We start from the raw sequence: 17,962 nt of genomic DNA, 5'->3' as shown, positions 1-17,962 counted from the left end.
TTCTGACTTTGGGCTTCTCTTTTTAAAAAATATATATATATATTTTATTAATTTTTTACACAGAGGAAAGGAAAGGGATAGAGAGTTAGAAACATTGGTCAGCTGCCTTCTGCACACCCTCTACTGGGGATGTGTCTGCAATCAAGGTACATGCCCTAGGCCAGAATCAAACCTGGGACCCTTCAGTCCGCAGGCTGACACACTATCCACTGAACCAAACTAGTTAGAGCTGGGCTTCTATTAATATTGTACAAGTTGTAGAGCCAGGACTCTTAGCTTGAAAATCTGTTTTAATTGCTGTTTACTCAACAGATGTTTGCATATCCCTGAAGTGGTAGACACTGGGGATACAAAAAAGAGCAGGTTGCCATGTATTCCTTTTCTAGGGGCTTAGTCTTGCTCAAAAAACATATGTCTACCTCCTTTATTCCTTCTTCTACCTAATACATATAGTCCCTGTTTGTTTTAGTGTTGTTATTTTTTTAACAGCTTTATCAAGATCTAATTCACATACCAAACAATTTACCCATTTAAAATATACATTTGGGGGGAGGGGTAGTTTATTTGCAGAGTTGTATAATCATCACTTTTGTCAATTTTAGAACATTTTAGTGCACCAAGAGAGATCCTGTACCCATTATCAGTCACTTCCTGTTTTTCCCCAAATCTACTTTCTTTCTATGGATTTGTCTAATGTAGGCCTTTCATATGATAGTAGAGGCCTGGTGCACGAATTCACACCACCCAGGGGAAGAGCTGAGGGAGATTGGCTGGCTGGCTCCACCCCTGATTGGGCTGATTGGCCAGCTGCAGTGCACATCATAGTGACCAGTTGTTCTAGTCGCTTGGCTTTTATATATATAGATATGTGTAGTTTCTAAGATTCCTTCCTGTCATAGCATATATTAAAACTTCATTCCTTTTTTATGGCTAAATATCCCATTCAATGGATGTTCCATGTTTTGTTTATTCATCAGTTGAGGGACTTTTTAAATTATTTCTACTTTTTAGCTACTATTAATAGTATTGCTACGAACATTTGAGTACAAATTTTTATGGAATTGCTTGGTCACATAATATGGTTTTTAACTCAGTATGTTGGGAGATTCTTTCCTTTTTTTTAAATCTTCTGTTTTTTTGTTTTCTTCCTTCATAATACTGTACCTAGAGTATATTATGTACTCAAATATTGAGTGAGTTAATACTGACATGGTTTAGTTTTATTTTCTTAATACTTTTTATTCTTGAGCTTTTTTTTTTTTTAATATGTTTTTATTGATTTCAGAGATGAAGAAAGAGGGGGAGAGTGATAGAAACATCCATGATGAGAGAGAATCCTGCAAGTCCCCCACTGGGGATTGAGCTCACAACCTTGTCATGTGCCCTTGACCGGAACTAAACCTGGAACCATTCAGTTCCCAGGCCGATACTCTAGTCACTGAGCCAAACTGGCTAGGGCTTGAGCTATCTCAAGCTCGGGTCTAGTAATAATTAATGTCATTTTTAAACATTCGTTTAAAATCTTGCTTGGCGTTGACTTGTATTGACATAACCTTCAAACACGTGGTATCTACAGAACGTGTGAAGTGCAATTAACAAGTTTTGCTTGAAAGAGTTTGTGTTTGGTTTGGTTTTTGTTGCAAAACTAGGGCTAAGAAGATGGCAGATGAAGAGCATATTCGGCACTGCATGCTTTACGAGTTCCAATTAGGAAGAAAAGCAAGTGAGGCTGCAAAAAACATCTGTAGTGCTCTTGGTCAAGATGCAGTTAGCGCCAGAAAATGCCAGCATTGGTTTGAGAAATTTCACGAGGGAAATTTTTCGTTAGATGACAAGAGTGGTCGAGGCCGTGTGTCCAATTTTGATCAAGAAGCTCTTCAAGCTCTTTTGGTGCAAAATCTTCAAATTACCCAACAAGAGCTTGCGACAACTTTAAATTGTTCACAAAAAACAATTTCCAATCAATTGCGTGCACTTGGCAAAGTCCAAAAGTTTGGAAAATGGGTTCCTCATGAGTTGACCGACAACAACCGTAATCAAAGAGTCACAATTTGCAGTTCGCTCCTCTCTCGTCAAAACCGTTTGCCGTTTTTAGAGCAAATTGTTACCGGAGATGAACAATGGGTGCTGTATGTTAATTTGAAAAGGCGGCCTCAATGGTTGGACAAAAATGAGGCTCCGCAGCCCACGCCAAAACCTGACTTGCATGCGAAAAAAGTGATGTTGTGTGTTTGGTGGAATTTTAAAGGAATTCTTCATTATGAGCTTTTACCATCTAACCCACATGTGTCAAACACAAGGCCCGCGGGCCAAATCCGTCCCGCCAGGCCTTGCAATGTGGCCCGCACCGCGCTGTCATCACTGCACTCCGCTGCGTTTCCATCACAATGACAGTTTATGACTGTTCAGTAAACCATTCGGCCCGCGATTTAGGCTGGATTTTAGATTTTGGCCCCTTCTCTGATTGAGTTCGACACCCCTAATCTAACCAAACCATTACAAGTGCAGTGTATAGTGCCCAATTGGAAAGGTTAGCCCAAGCTTTAAGAGGAAAAGAACCCGCGCTGATTAATCAGAAGGGCGTAATTCTTCACCACGATAACGCACGACCGCATACTGCAAGAATCACTGCTGAAAAACTGAGCCAGTTGGAATGGGAAGTTCTCCCTCAACCTGCATATTCTCCTGATATTGCCCCTTCCAATTACCATTTGTTTCGTTCTTTGCAAAACTTTCTTCTTGGAAAAAAATTTAATAATGAAGAATGCCTCAAAAATGCATTGACCGAATTTTTTGCATCAAAATCACAAGAATTTTACAACAGAGGGATTAAAATGCTTCCTGAGCATTGGGCACAAGTAGTAGAAAACAACGGCAACTATATTGTTGATTAAATTTTGTTGTATTGTTTAAATAAATTCGATTTTAAAAGTATTAGAAAACGACATTAATTATTACTAGACCTAATAGTTTCATAGTATGAGAAACAATTTTTTGTTTCTTTCTTTGCTTTTATATTTTTTATATATTTTTATTGATTTCGGAGAGGAAAGGAGAGGGAGATAGAGATAGAAACATCAATGATGAGAGAGAATCATTGATCTGCATTCTCCTGCAGGCCCCCTGCTGGGGATCGAGCCCGCAACCCGAGCATGCCCTTTATGGAATCGAACTTGGGATGTCCTCTCCAACCCATAGGATGCTCTATCCACTGAGCCAAACCAGCTAGGCCTGTCTTTGCTTTTAATTATATTGCTGCAAAGTAGCCCAAATAGTAACTAGAAATATACAAATACATGGTTTTTAAAAATGGCCTCTTTGTGGGTTGATAATTTTTAGATTATGAAAGTTTTAGAAAATGAGTATATCATGTTGAAATGGCACTAATCAGTGTGACCTTTCTGGTACACCCCAACACTTCCTGAGCCCCTTCTTTGCTCAGTCTTTTTGCAGAAAACTTACACCATTTTACATAATATCTATTTTATTTATTTAATATTTGTCTTTTCTGGCCTTCATTAGAATGTAAATTTCATAAAGGTCAGGACTCTTATTGTTGTTATGCTGTGAAGAGCCCCCAGGTCTAGAACAATATCTAACATATGATATAATAAGTGCCCCTCAAAAACTTAAGTAAATGAACACACCAACCAACCACCCAACCACCTCTTGGAGAGTCTGATAAAAGCAAAGAATCCTCTTCTGCTTTTGCATGCCTCCAATTTCTGCAGTAAACACATGAATAAATAAATATCTGAAGATGGTTGTTCATACGTTTATGAATAGCACAATTCATTTTTGCTACTGTATTTTAGCAGATCTTTATAAGATTAAGATAAAAACTAGAATCCATGTGCAATATTACTATCGTTTTGACATCAGCAAAACCTCCCGCATAAGTAGGTGAAAAACTTGAGTAGATAATCTTTACTAGGCAGTATTGTAAGAGTTATTTGTATATAAAGAACATAGCCTCCTCAAGCTAGCATAAGTGAAAATGGGAATGTGCTGGACCTCAAAGGAGTGTCAACCTACCGTCAAATGGAAATAGAGAGTCAGGAAGCCAGGCATTCTCTCCATCTCTGGAGGTTCATATGCTCTTTTGTCTCTTTCTAAAGCCAGCCCAGCACTCACTGTTTCATAGGGCAGATGGCTCCCACCCCTCCAGCAGGCCCAGGTCCCCATGGTTTCTTAGTTCAGGAGCCCAAACGGAGACTGACTAGAGTCCTTGCATTTCATTTCCAGATTTGCAAAACAATTTTCTAATCTAACCTACTTAGGTCAAGTGTAAAACTCTCATCCAGTGAGCTTAGCTGGGCTGGCTTTGCTGAGCCTCCTGCCCTCTCGGCCCAGGCTCTCACAGTTTTTGTTAGGGGCCTTGGGCAGAGTAGATAGACCAGCTGTGACACCTAGTGACACAGCCAGAAATTAACTAAATGAAGTCCCACTGACCACGGGGGTAGGGATTGAACACTATCTGAATATGATCTGTTTATTCTTTGTCAACTGAATTAGTTACAAATTTTTAAAAAGATTGTGCTTTTATTTTAGGTGTACCAACAGTACCATTATTGCCACCACAAGTAAACCAGTCCCTCACTTCTATACCATCAATGAATTCAGCTACTACATTACCCGGTAAGCATCAAGAGACTCGAGATGTGTGTAATAAGAGCATTACTAACATTTTACATCTTAAAAAGCACTGAAAAAAATCTTACACCTATGTAGTGACTTTTTATGTCTTTTAATCTCATTTACCTCTGTAACTTTGTGATAAATGAGAACAAGAGGAAATGAGCCAACTTACCGCCCCTTCCCACACCCTTGCAGCTTGAGGCAGATAAGAAATATGTACAGGTTCCATTCTTTAGCACTTCCTTCGTTGGGCTTTCTCATAGTTGTCTGTGTGAATATCCATTGTGTCCTGGGAGAGAGCACTCCTTATCTGCATCTTCGGTAGCTCGAACATTAGATTAGGTTTTGGTTTATTTCTCTTACTGTTCCCAGTGAACACAAGTCCCTTTTCTTGCAAATAATAAGTATTATTTCACTGATCAAATGTATTTGCATTGTGGGAGTCTTTAATTATATGGCTAAAGGTGTTACACAGACATGTTAAGCCATTACTAACCAAGTATGTACACACTCAAACACAGAATAATAAAGCAAGTGTGATAAAATGTTAACATTTGGGGAATTTGAGTGAAAGGTGTATATGGGGATTCTTTTTAATCAACTGCTTTTTGTAACCCTACGTCTGAAATTATTTTAGAATTTGAAGAAAAAAAGTCCAGGGAGACTGTAAACCTCAACCAGCAAAGCAAACTTCCATTCCACTTTACTTCCATTCTTGCTGGATAAATCACTCCTTTCTCCAGACACTTGGGTCTCATCATTCTTGCTCTTGGGTTTAGAAGAATTAGTATTTGTTTTAACCCTTAGCATTTAATCAGTTAAGTATAGAAAGACATTTTGCTTTGCCCGACTGGCATGGTTCAGTGTTTGAGCCTTACTCTATGAATCTGGAGTTCGTGGCACATTCCCAGGTTGCAGGCTCGGAGACAGCCAATCAATAATTCTCTCTCATCATTGATGTTTCTATCTCTCCCTTCCTCTCTGAAATCAATAAAATATATATATTTTTTTTAAAAAAGAATTTTGCTTCAGTGAGATTTTATTATTAACTGGAGGCCCAGCGCATGAATTCATGCACAGGTGGGTCCCTCGGCCTGGCCAGCTATTGGGGGTGTTTGGAGCTGTGGGAGGTTGGATGTGGGAGCTCCTGCATTGAGCATCTGCCCCTGGTAGTCAGTGCGCATCATAGCGACCAGTTGTTCTATTGCTTAGGCTTTTGTATGTAATATGTAGATGTTGTTATGATTCAAAACTGCCACATAGTAAGTGGGCTCCTCCTCACTTTGAAGTGGATAGTATTTTCTTTAACACATAAGGATTGAATGTTTCCCCGGGGGAACTGGTAAACCTTTTGTTCTCACCTTCTCTTCAGGTCTGATGCCTTTACCACCAGGACTGCCTAACCTGCCTGCCCTCCCCAACCTCAACCTCCCGACACCACACGCCATGCCCAGCGTCAGCCTTCCAGAACTCGTGAGCCCAGGTGTGTTGCCCATCTTGCCTCCCTAGGACTCTGCCTAATGAAAAGTTTTATCTAGGAAAAACAATCCTTCATTTTGGGGTTGTTATGCGTTTTTTTTTCTGGAAAGGCAGATCAGTTTAATAAATTCTAGCTGCTCCAAATCAATACTAATCTTATTTTATTTAAAAGAAAAGAGGAAGACGTTATCTTTGTGATTCTCCTCTCATGCACCGAAGAGGCCAATTGTAGAAGTAAAGACAGTGTGTGGTGTCATTGGATGGAAGGGGTGCATTTCGCCCCGTGGAGGGGGATGAACTCCCATGATTCTCCTGTGTTTGGGGCGGCTGCCCTCAGAGGCACCTATCTTGTGTAGCCCAGGCCTGGAAACTTAGACTGTAAAACCATTGCCCTTGCTCAGCTGGTTAGCTTATTTTTTTATAAATACTTGTTATTTAATAGTCTCCATTATTAATAAACGTTTTTATAATAAAAACTGAGAGATTTTAGCTGCAAATGGGTAAGTTATCAGATATTCAGTGTTCATTCTCTTCCTATGCACTGATGAAAATGAAGCAGCAGAGAATATGTCCCAAAGTCTGCTCTTCCAGTTAATGGTTAACCAGGTTCCCTTTGGCTTGGAGCGGGCCACATGGCAGGGCTGACTTCATTCCTGTAACCTCTGATGCTGTTGTCTTACGCTCTCAGTCTTTTCTTCTCTGCCCTATATTCTTGGCTTTTCCCTCTGCCCTTTCCCCAAATTGATATTGGGGGTTTAACCAGCCCTGAACCTGTTGTGCAACCTGCCTTTTCATTGTTTCTTAAAGAAGTAATCCTCTTTTTTTGCCAAGACCGGTTTGGCTCAATGGATAGAGCGTTGGCTTGGGGTCTGAAGGGTCCCGGGTTCGATTCCGGTCAAGGGCATGTACCTTGGTTGCGGGCATATCCCCAGTAGGGGGTGTGCAAGAGGCAGCTGATCGATGACTCTCTCTCATCGATGTTTCTAACTCTGTCTCTCTCTCCCTTCCTCTCTGTACAAAATCAATAAAATATATTAAAAAAAAAAAAAAAGAAGTAATCCTCTTTTCCTTTATTATTATTGATTCCTTATTATTTTTAATCCTCACTGAAGGAAATTTTTTTCTTTTTTTACATATATTTTTTTTCTTTCTTTTTTTTTTATTAAGGTATTATATGTATACATACCTTACCAATTCCCTCCCCCACATTCCCAAACATGCCCTCCCTCTCCAGAGTTTTGTGTCCATTGGTTAGCTTATATGCATGCATACAAGTCCTTCGGTATATATATTTTTATTGATTTCAGAGAGGGAGAGAGAGAAACATCAATGATGAGAGAGAATCATTGATTGGCTGCCTCCTGCATACCGCCTACTGTGGATCGAGCCCACAACCCAGACATGTGCCCTTGATCAGAATCAAACCTGGGACTTTTCAGTCTGCAGGTTGACACTCTATCCATCGAACCAAACCAGCTAGGGCTCTTTTTCCCCCCCATTAATTTTCAGAGCGAGTCAAAGGAGGGGGTGGGGATAGGGGAACAGGAGAGAAACATCCATGTGAGAGAGGCACATCGACTGATTGCCTCCCACACATGCCCCCTCTGGGGGTAAGAAGTGAACCTACAACCAAGGTATGTGCCCTTGACCGGGAATCGAACCCTTGACCCTTCGTTCCAAAAGCTGATGCTCTAGTCACTGAGAAAAACTGGTCAGGGCTGTTGTGCATTTTAAAATCAACACAATAAACCCACTAAGTATAAACAGTCATCCATCAGTCTTGGGGCTTGAGCAGGGACTAGGTATTTAGGATGAAGCTAATGCAGGGGCTTCATGACAAGCCCCTCCTTCCACAGTCTTCCCAGAGGCTGCCTTCTGTGTCTCCTCTTCCTGTTGTCTGTCCAGGCAGCTCTCAGTCAGCTTGCAGCTTTCCTGGGTGAACGGGATTCTCCTGTCCGACACTCAAGTGTGGCTGCAGTGCCTGCTGGAGGGTCTGCTGTCTGTCCCCACGGGAGAATCACTTCTTCCTGAGCTGGACAGGGAGCCTAGGCATAGAGGAGCCAAGAAGCAGGGCCTTTCCTCCCAGCCGGCTGGTCTTAGTGTGAACACTTAGTGTGAACACAGGGAGGGGGAAAGTAGGCTTACAGCTATGAGTACGTGAAACACAGTTTATTTTGTATTATTACTAATTAATTATTGTATTATTTTCCATATGAACAAATGCAAACCTACTTTGCCCCACCTTGTTTAACTCTGTCCTGTCTCCAACTGAGGATAAGCAGAGGTTGTGATTTGTATTGTCTCTCCTCACTTCAGTTTCCTTAATGCGAAATGCAAATAAAAACACTTATGTGACTATGACTACTGCTCTTTTAGTGCTGGGAGGATGTCTGATCTGTGCTGTTTTTGTCCTAGGTTTGCCACCTCTTCCTTCCTTGTCTTCCCAAAACTTACCTGGCATTGCAGCTCTCCCCTTGCCATCTGAGTTCCTTCCGTCATTCCCTTTGGCTCCAGAGGTCTCTTCAGCAGCAGGCTCAGGGGAGCTGCTGTCCTCCCTCCCGCCCACCAGCAGCCCACCCTCTGACCCCGTCGTGACCACTGCAAGAGCAGATGCTGCCTCAGCTCTCACTCTGGACGTGACCCTCCCAGCTTCCACGGCCCCCGTCACTGCCGAGGACAGAGCCAGCGAATCCGCCCTAGCCAGCCAGAAGCCTGTTTCTGCGGTGACGGGTGCAAATGCCTCTGAGTCACCTTAACTTTGAACCATCTTTGGAGTTGGCTCGGTGTGCTTATTTAACCATGGAAACGAATCTGGAAACGCAAACTGTCATTAATTTCATACTAGTTTTTATCATATCTGTAGGCATCCTGTAAATAATTCTAAGGGGAAAACTAAGCAAGAGGTTCTGAGATTGTATCCTGCCAAATCAGGGTGGGTTCATGGGCTGGGGAGGGAAATGTCAGAAAGTGCTTGTATTTTAAAACAACCAAAAAGAATTGTAAGAGGGCTTGCTGCCAGGTTTCCACTGCCATTCTTGGGGTGTGCATCTTTGGGAAAGGTGGCGACAAGGTGTCTACTTTTGTCCCTGTCCCCCTGCTGCTCCTCTGTAAAAAATGAAACATTTTATGCCTACTTCTCACATGCAGCATTTCTCATAGTTTGTAAATCATTTGCGTGAAAGCAGACCAACTCACTAAACGGTGAAAGGAAAAATATTTTACTTTTGGTCTCTGTGAGTCACATCTCTATTAAGGTTTACACCAAAACCCAGCTAAAGATGCTTGATAAAGTTACACAGTGTGCACTAGTAATTGAATATCTTTTTATTCAGCCTATACACAGATCCTTATTTTGAGGTCTCAGAATTACTCGGACAACATTTTGTAACTACTGCTGTTGCTTTATATGTCCACCATGAAATACATTTAAAGAGAAATAAAGGAGGTGTTGGTGTTGCACAGTTTTAAACCAGAAGTTGGCACTTTGTGGCTACTTCAGACATTACAACCATACTAGGAAAGCATAGATACAGCAATAAATGATAGTAATTTGGATTTTCTTCCTGTGAAACATTTAAATTATAGGTCCTACCTGCCATATGTGCACGCATTACTCTCAGTGTCCACACATCTTCAGTATAATTTTTCATGTCTTAACGCTAGTTTTCTCCTAAGTTTTCTAAGAGGTGATAAGTTAAATGGAATTGATTTATTGAATGAAATTAAATGCATATTATATATCTGTTTTTAAATAAGATGAAAGAAGTTCATCTGGATTGACCTGGCACTGGACTGAACATTGCTAAGAGAATAGCACATAGAACTGCAGCTACTCAGCTGGAAACTAGGCCCATCAGCTCCAGCTCAGAGCCTCCAACGGGGGCCAATGCCAGCCAGTTCTTAGCATATGCCCATTTCTGGAGCCAGATTTATATTTAGAATGATTAAAGAAGGCTCCAGCTCTAAGCATAGCATCTTCTGTTTACATTATAAATATTACTAGAATAGTCCTCTCAGTTTAATCCTGTTTTTGGATTAACTGAGAGAACTGTAACAGGTAGGGAAAATGTTCACAAGTATATTTAAACTAGAGACCAATGCACGAAATTTATGCAAAGGGCTCGGCTTTGGCAGTGTTGGCGGCTTGGCCTGGCCCTCGTAGCCCCAGCTTCATCTGGAAGGTCGTTCGGCTGTTTGATCTAATTTGCATATTATACTTTTATTATAGATGATGCAATCATTTACTTTCCAGGACAGGAAAAGTTGAGCAGGTTGTTACTACTTTCTAAAAGATGTTCATATTAAATGCGTGTGTATAAAGCAAGTAAGTAATTTTTTAAAATATATTTTTATTGATTTCAGGGGGGGAGAGAGAAAAACATCAGTGATGAGAGAGAGTCATTGATCGGCGGCCTTTTGCATGCCCCCTACTGCGGATCGAGTCTGCAACCCGGGCATATGCCCTGATGGGGAATTGAACCTTGACCACATGGTTCTTGGGTCAATGTTCAACCACTGAGTCATACTGGCTGGGCAATTTTTAAGATTTACAAAGTGATTTTTTTTTTAACAAGTTTCTCCAATGCAGTGATATTACCTCTTGTGGGATTACAGTTCTCATTTGAAAAGTACAGCATCACTAGACCATCTTCCCAGGAAAATGTCTATAAACACTGAGCTCTGGGGGGAGAGGACTTCTTAGCACTTTCTTGGAAGATAGCCACAGACTTGGCCTAGATTGGCTCATTAGATCTTATTTTAGATACTCTCTTCTTTCAGGAAAACAAAAACCGTTTTGGTGTTTATATACAGCAGCAGGTTCTATACCAGGGGCCAGAAATGTGATATAAAAAATGGTGTCCCTACCAAGAAGCCACTTCCTGCGGCCTTGTTGGGGATCAGTCTCCAGGGCTCTCCAGGGTGAGTGCTCTCACTGGAGAGGAGTTCACCGAGATGCGAATCACAAAGGCAGACTTGCCTTTGAACCCTCTGACCACTCGGCTTGTGCCAAGTGTCACAGAGAGGCACACGGCAGTAATAGGGAGGACATTAGCTTGGAATAGGCTGTCGCCACAACAGTTCTCAGAACAGTAGTGGCTTCAACAAGAACGTTTCTCTCCCTTACTCAGAGAGTTGGAGGTAGACCAGCTGAGGCAGGCCTGGCCCCTGCAATGTAGTTCTACCGGGTGTGCTTTCCATTTCCAAGGTCAGCATACGGACCCAGGAGACAGCTGGAGCCCCAGCTACACCGTTCCCATTCCAACCAGAAGAGAAACTCTGTCCCCCTTTCTTCGGGGGCAATTTGGAACAGTCCCACACGGCCCTTTGGCTCACATCCTTCCGGCCAGTGGGGAGTCACCAGGCCCCTTTTAGCTGAAAAAGAGACTGAGAGGAAGTCTTATCTCACCGTATGCCCAGCCATTGCTGACAAGAGGAGTAACTAATGCAACCTAGGTGCCTGGCTGGGGAGTTGGGGCTTTGTCTTAAAAACAGGAGTCACGAAAGAAAAGAAAAAGCAGGAGTCACTAGAGGAGGATTTCCTTGGGGAAAAGCTCAGATTTGCATTGAGAAAGCCTGCCTAGCGGAGTGCAGGCCCAGGACAGCGGCCTGAAATGAGCAGATGGAGGGAAGAGCGTCAGGGCCAGTGAAAGGCCAGGGAAGTGGTTCTGTTACCCGCTTTGGTAGCTGAGACAACCTGTAATGACTTCCCTTTGGTTTTTGTTCCTGTTTTACTAAACGTGCTTACCTTTGAGGAGCCTCGTTTAGCTCAATGTCTGAAAGTGAAAATGAAATAAAAAGGAGAACGGCCTTCCTCATTTGTGAGACATCAACTAACGTTCGAGGATGGCTCTTCCTTGGCCTGAAGGTGAAGCCTCCCTCTAACTGCTGACTACCCAGCAGGCCTTCCACCGGCTCACAACCCCCTCACTGAGAGTGTGGATCGCTGGGCCGTGGGAGTTGGAAAGGCTTCCCAGGGGATGAGAGCTGCTCATAGGGGCATTCCCTTCCTCGTTGAGCCTGTCCCTTCCCAGGCTGCGATTAGCACAGGCTCGGCACCTCCTCCTCAGTGGTCATTGAGTCCGGCTGCTCTGGAGCTTGGGGAGGTAGGTAAGGCAATAGGAACGTCATTGTCTACTGAGACTCGTACCACTCAGCAAAGCACACATTAGAAGAAGCCCGTTTTACCTCTGACTATCGCTGACAATTCTTTCATTTGCTGTAGGAGGAACAATCTCAGGGTTTGCTAACCAATGCATTCCTTTATAGGCCTCGGGACCACTCCCAGGCTGGCATCACCCTGGGAGCTAGGGAAGGAGGGTGGGGTGTTCACAAGGATGCAGCCAGCAGCCAGTGGCAGGGGCTTGCTGCCAACTGCGGAAGTAAGGCCGGCGCCAGTTTAGCCGTTACAGCGCAGCTGAGGCTGAGAAGTGCAGAAAAAGCTGCTTCTCCAGGGAACTGGCCACTCTCCTTCAGTTTAAATTAAAAAACGAAAAGACCCTCCTTCCGCTGGTGGAGGTGAGCTCCAGGGACTTTGCGTTACCAGCTTTGAGGCTGCACCATATTCCTGGCAATAGAAAGGCCTCTGCTCCTTGGAGGCCACTGGGCCTTGGGATAATTACAGCCAATGCCCACTGCTCAGTGCCCCGTGAGGAGCCAGGCCAGGTCTGTGCAAAGCCCTTTACAAGACAATGTGCCCAGCGAATGAAGTAGCCAACTGGCTTCTCCAGCATGGTTCTTTGATATTCAAGTGTGAATCAATTGCCAACGTTTAGGAGTCAGAAAAGTCCCAAGATCCTGCAACACTGGATTCTCAGTCCACAAGGGAACAAGTGCCATCTTGAGCCTACGCCCTTGAGTCCGTCACAGACCCCACCTGGCCCACTGCTTCCTGCCACCTGCGTAGCCCACAGACAATTGTGTCTGAGGTATGATCCTGGTAGGAGCGGGTGGGAAACCAGGACTTCAGAAACTTGGAGCGGCCAGAACCAGGGAACCCAGGATTAGAAAACAAGATCGTTCCCGGACTTCCTTATTTTAGATCCGTGAGTCTTGGTAGAACAGGCTCTAAGGCAAACAAAGTTTGACGCAGTCGCTTAAACTATAAACCTGGGGAGCAATCGTCGCCTGGACAATGACTGGGACAGTGACTGGAATTTGGGTTTTACCAGCCTCTTCCTAAAGCCAATTCTGGGGCCCCTAGCCCATTAGTTATTTACCTTACCAACCAACTCTGTTGGCATTTATCATCAGTTCTCTTCTAGGGATCAAGGAGCAGGTGATACAAGATTCTGAGTACCTGAAAGGCCTGTCCTCCACTCAATACAGCCTCATCCTAGTAGAGGGAAGTGGCTCACATTTGCCCAGCCTGGCCGGGCTGACCTGGTTTGACACCGGGACTGTCTGCTGAGGTGGTAAGGAAGCATCTCTGAGAAGCACTTGAATTAGAGTGGTTGGGATGGGGCTATGGGAACTTCTTATTTCTTCTCTTATACACCTGAGTATTTTCAGAACTTTTAAACAGGTTTGAATTACTTTTTAGTCAACAAAAACTAGGGTTGTTTCCATGTGGGGACACATGGGAGACTTACAGAGCGAGGGCTGCCCAGCCTGGAGGGGAGTGTGGGCTGGGGATCAGTGGCGCTTACAGGGAGATCGCCTGGTGGTAAAAACAGAGCTCTCTGTCAGTGTCCTAGGCGGGAATTACCACAGATCACAACACAGTGCCAGTCTGTTGTGCCTGAATCACGTCGGCCAGAAATGCCCCCGTGTGGTGCAGACGGCTGTGCGAAGCCGAGGGTCCTGTTGCCTCCAGACATTGCTCAGACCTCCAGGAGGAATGTTCGCCGTCAGGTACACGAAGCGCACGCAGGTCGAACAGGGAGCTGAGTAAAAAGAAGCTGGCCCCTGTGGTAGCGGCCAGGGACCCCGCTCATTGTGAGGTTAATAAAACAGCCATTTACCCACGCTGGTCTCTGTCAAGCTTTTTTCTTTTCTTGAGATGACCAGAAATGAAAAGAGCACGGAACCTTCGACACAATGAAATCCGTTTTTCCAAATTAGTATCTCCATTAGGCATATTGGTCAGTGTAACCTGTGTTCCAGGCGGGGACAGGTGAGGACCCGTTGTGGTAGGGATGGGGAAGAAGGCAGAGAGACAGACACAGGCCCTGGGCAGGCACCGGATCTCATGTTGCTGAATGGTTACGTGGAGGAAATTTTTGCTTTCTAATTTCAATACCTGTGTGTTTAACATGTAGTGAAAAAAACACTTTGGACGAGTATCTTCCTTTACAAATAAACTTCAGTGAGAAAAAGGCGTCAATGTAAAGAAAAGTATTCGTTGACAGCAGGTACCAAGCCCCCAGCTGGGCGAGTTTTCCTGTTAATTCTCTGGGGCATCCCAGCAGGCAGGACCGGTACCTGGGAAGAAACTTCCTCCGGGTCACACAGCGGGAAGCTCTGGGCCAGGAGCCGTTTCCAGGGATGTCTGTCCGCGCTCAGCTTCCAACACTGACTTCCGCCCGGAGACTCCTGTGCTCTCCCAGGCCCTGCGGGTGCAGGGAGCCCTGCAGGCCCGGCTTCCGAGCGGAGCCCGCAGTGCGCGCCACGGCCACCAGGTGGCGCCCCGAGCCCAGGAAAGCCGCGCCCCGTCCAGGCCGCGGGGTCTCCGGGCCGGCCTCGCAGGGCCCCTGGGCGGGGCGGGGGCATCCTGGGAGCACCCTGGAGGTGGCGGCGCTTTTGTTCTCTAGCAAAGGTCTCCGGATTCAGTCCCCTGCTTCCTGCCTCCGCACCTGGAGCTGCGTGGGGGATGCAGAGAGGCCTGGGTCGCTCACAAAAAGACACATCCTCAGCCTGAGGGTTTGTTAAGATAAAGAAGGAAACATCAGGAACCTGATATCTGGTGGGGGAGGTGCAGGGGTCTGGCTTCCACCCTCCCCAGCCCTCACCCTCCCGCCTCTTCCTCCTCTGCAGGTTTCCTGATGGTGAGCCTGGCTGTGATGGCATCGCCTCACCCTGGCCCGGCTCTGCCATCTCCCCTCTTCCATCAGCTCTGCCATCTCCCCTCTCCCATCAGCTCTGCCATCTCCCCTCTCCGATCAGCTCTGCCATCACACCTCTCCGATCAGCTCTGCCATCTCCCCTCTCCCATCAGCTCTGCCATCTCCCCTCTCCGATCAGCTCTGCCATCACACCTCTCCGATCAGCTCTGCCATCTCCCCACTCCGATCAGCTCTGCCATCTCCCCTCTCCCATCAGCTCTGCCATCTCCCCTCTCCGATCAGCTCTGCCATCACACCTCTCCGATCAGCTCTGCCATCTCCCCTCTCCCATCAGCTCTGCCATCTCCCCTCTCCCATCAGCTCTGCCATCTCCCCTCTCCCATCAGCTCTGCCATCTCCCCTCTCCCATCAGCTCTGCCATCTCCCGTCTCCGATCAATGAGGCAGTTATCCCTGAAGTGTCTCTGAATCCAGAGGCATCCACCACACTGCTTCACAATTGGCAACTCGGTAGCCGGGATGAGATAGGGACCGAAGGCCCAGGAGTGGGGCCGCCTCCCCCGAGGAGGCCAGGGAAGGCTCCCCTGGGAGTGATGCCCGGCTGTGAGGGCGGAGAGGCTCCGGGCAGTCAGAGGGCCTCAGAGCCTCGAGGCTGCACCCCGCAGTGTGTCTGGCCCGGATTGCTGGGGAATGCAGAGGGTGGAGTGTGGATCCGTAGCAGTTGCAGCTGGAGGGGGGTTAAAGATCGGGAAAGGCCTTGGATTTGGTGCCAAGGAGCCTCAAACTGGACCATAAAAGGGATTTTTGTTTTGTTTGGGGCAGAGGAGCAAGGAGTGTGCCCTTTACAAAGATCAGTGATTTGAAAATTCTTCCTTTTAGCAAGATAGCCTTTTGAAAATGAAATGGGCGGTACACAGAATTAAAAATCAGACCCAGGTGGAGCTGCTGAAAGGGAGGGGACGTGTGCCTTCCCTGAAGAAGGTGGGGGAAAACTTTAGGATCTCATTAAAAAAAAATGTTGTTCATCATTAATTTCAGAAAGAAAAAGAGAGGGGAAGATAGAAACATCAATGGTGAGAGAGAATCATTGACCAGCTGCCTCCTGCACGCCCCGCACTGGGGATCGATCCCACAGCCCGGGCATGTGCCCCTGACCAGAATCAGAGTTGGGACTGGCCGACACTCTACTCACTGAGCCAAACCAGCCAGGGCTAGGATCCCATTAAAAAAAATATAATAAAATAAATAAATAAAAATTATATATATATATATATATATATATATATATATATATATATATATATATATATATATATATATATAATTGATTTCAGAGAGGAAGGAAGAGGGAGAGATAGAAACACCAATGATGAGAATCATTGATTGGCTGCCTCCTGAACGCCCCCTACTGGGGGTCAAGTCTGCAACCCGGGCATGCGCCCTGACTGGGAATGCACCATGACCTCCTGGTTCATAGGTCGGTGCTCAAGCGCTGAGCCAGGGCCGCTGGGCTGGGATCCCATCTTCTTCCCAAAGCAGCCTCGGCCCAGAGAATGCTGTGGTGCCCAGGCCTCCGGCTTCCCAACCCGCCTCACTGCCCAGCGGCAGGTCCTGCTCTGGCCGTGGCTGAGGAGACCTTCAGTGTCTCCGTCCGGGAGGCCCGGGAGGAGCCCAGAGCCAGGCCCCCAGCCCCTCTCCAGCCGGGCGACCTTTCCCACGGGGGCTGCGGGAAGCAGCCGGTCCCGGTGGCTTTTTACAAAGACCTCGGAGGGCTCCCTCAGTTACCTCATGGATGAAGAAAGGAAAACCCAGCTCGCTGGGGTGGCTCAGTGGCGGAACACTGACCCATGAACCCAGAGGTCACGACCTGTTGGATCCCCAGTCAGGGCACATGCCTGCCTGGGCCGAGGGCTCGGTCCCCAGGAGGGGGCAGGCGGGAGACAGCCCTTGATGTTTCTGTTTCATTGATGTTTCCCTTCCTCTCTCTAAAGTAAATAAAAACAGCCCTAGCCGGGCTGGCTCAGCGGATAGAGCCAACTGATCCTGGGCTCAGTCCAGTCAAGGGCACGTGCCTGAGTTGCAGGCTCCACCCCCAGTAGGACGTGTGCAGGAGGCGGCCAAGTAATGATTCTCTCATCAGTGATGGTTCTCTCTCTCCCTCTCCATTCCTATCTAAAATCAATATAAATATATACGTATATTTTTAAATATATATATATATATATATATATATATATATATATATATATATATATATATATATAATTGATTTTTCACAGAGAGGAAGAGAGAGGGACAGAGAGTTAGAAACATCGATGAGAGAGAATCACCGATCAGCTGCCTCTTGCACACCCCCCACTTGGGATGTGCCCGCAACTAAGGCAGTGTTTCCCAACCTTCTCTCATGATGAGAATCACCTGGTGGAGTTGTTAAAACACAGATTCCTGAATCCCAACTAAGAAGTGCTAAACTAGAATTTTTGAGAACATATAGGTAAAATTGCATACCTAACTTAGTGCTCTGTATATAAAATCTGTCTTAGAGCACTAGTTAAGTATACAATTTTACCTATATGTTCCCAAAAATTCTAGTTTAGCACTTCTTAGTTGGGATTCAGGAATCTGTGTTTTAACAACTCCACCAGGTGATTCTCATCATGAGAGAAGGTTGGGAAACACTGAACTAAGGTACATGCCCTTGCCCGGAATCGAACCCGGGACCTTTCAGTCCGCAGGCCGACGCTCTATTCACTGAGCCAAACTGGTTTCGGCAATAAAAATATATTTTTAAAAATAAAATAAAAACAGCCGGGGGACCGGTTTGGCTCAGTGGATAGAGCATTG

General features: G+C 45.6%; 1 protein-coding gene across 2 annotated transcripts in view; it reads left to right on the top strand.

The window, feature by feature from the left end:
• GORASP2 (golgi reassembly stacking protein 2) overlaps nucleotides 1-9,338 on the top strand; it is a 30,700-nt gene extending 21,362 nt beyond the window's left edge. For both annotated transcript variants that reach the window (XM_036421249.2, XM_036421248.2), the window contains 3 exons: nucleotides 4,552-4,638; nucleotides 6,011-6,121; nucleotides 8,533-9,338. In XM_036421249.2, coding sequence (XP_036277142.1) covers nucleotides 4,552-4,638; nucleotides 6,011-6,121; nucleotides 8,533-8,873 — 539 coding nt within the window. In that variant the 3' untranslated portion in view covers nucleotides 8,874-9,338. The remainder of the gene's footprint in view (nucleotides 1-4,551; nucleotides 4,639-6,010; nucleotides 6,122-8,532) is intronic.
• The last annotated feature ends 8,624 nt before the right edge of the window (nucleotides 9,339-17,962 follow it).

This window comes from Pipistrellus kuhlii, unplaced genomic scaffold, assembly GCF_014108245.1.
Source record: "Pipistrellus kuhlii isolate mPipKuh1 unplaced genomic scaffold, mPipKuh1.p scaffold_m20_p_7, whole genome shotgun sequence".
NCBI classification, from domain to species: Eukaryota; Metazoa; Chordata; class Mammalia; order Chiroptera; family Vespertilionidae; genus Pipistrellus; species Pipistrellus kuhlii.
This window is presented reverse-complemented; position numbering and strand designations above follow the sequence as displayed.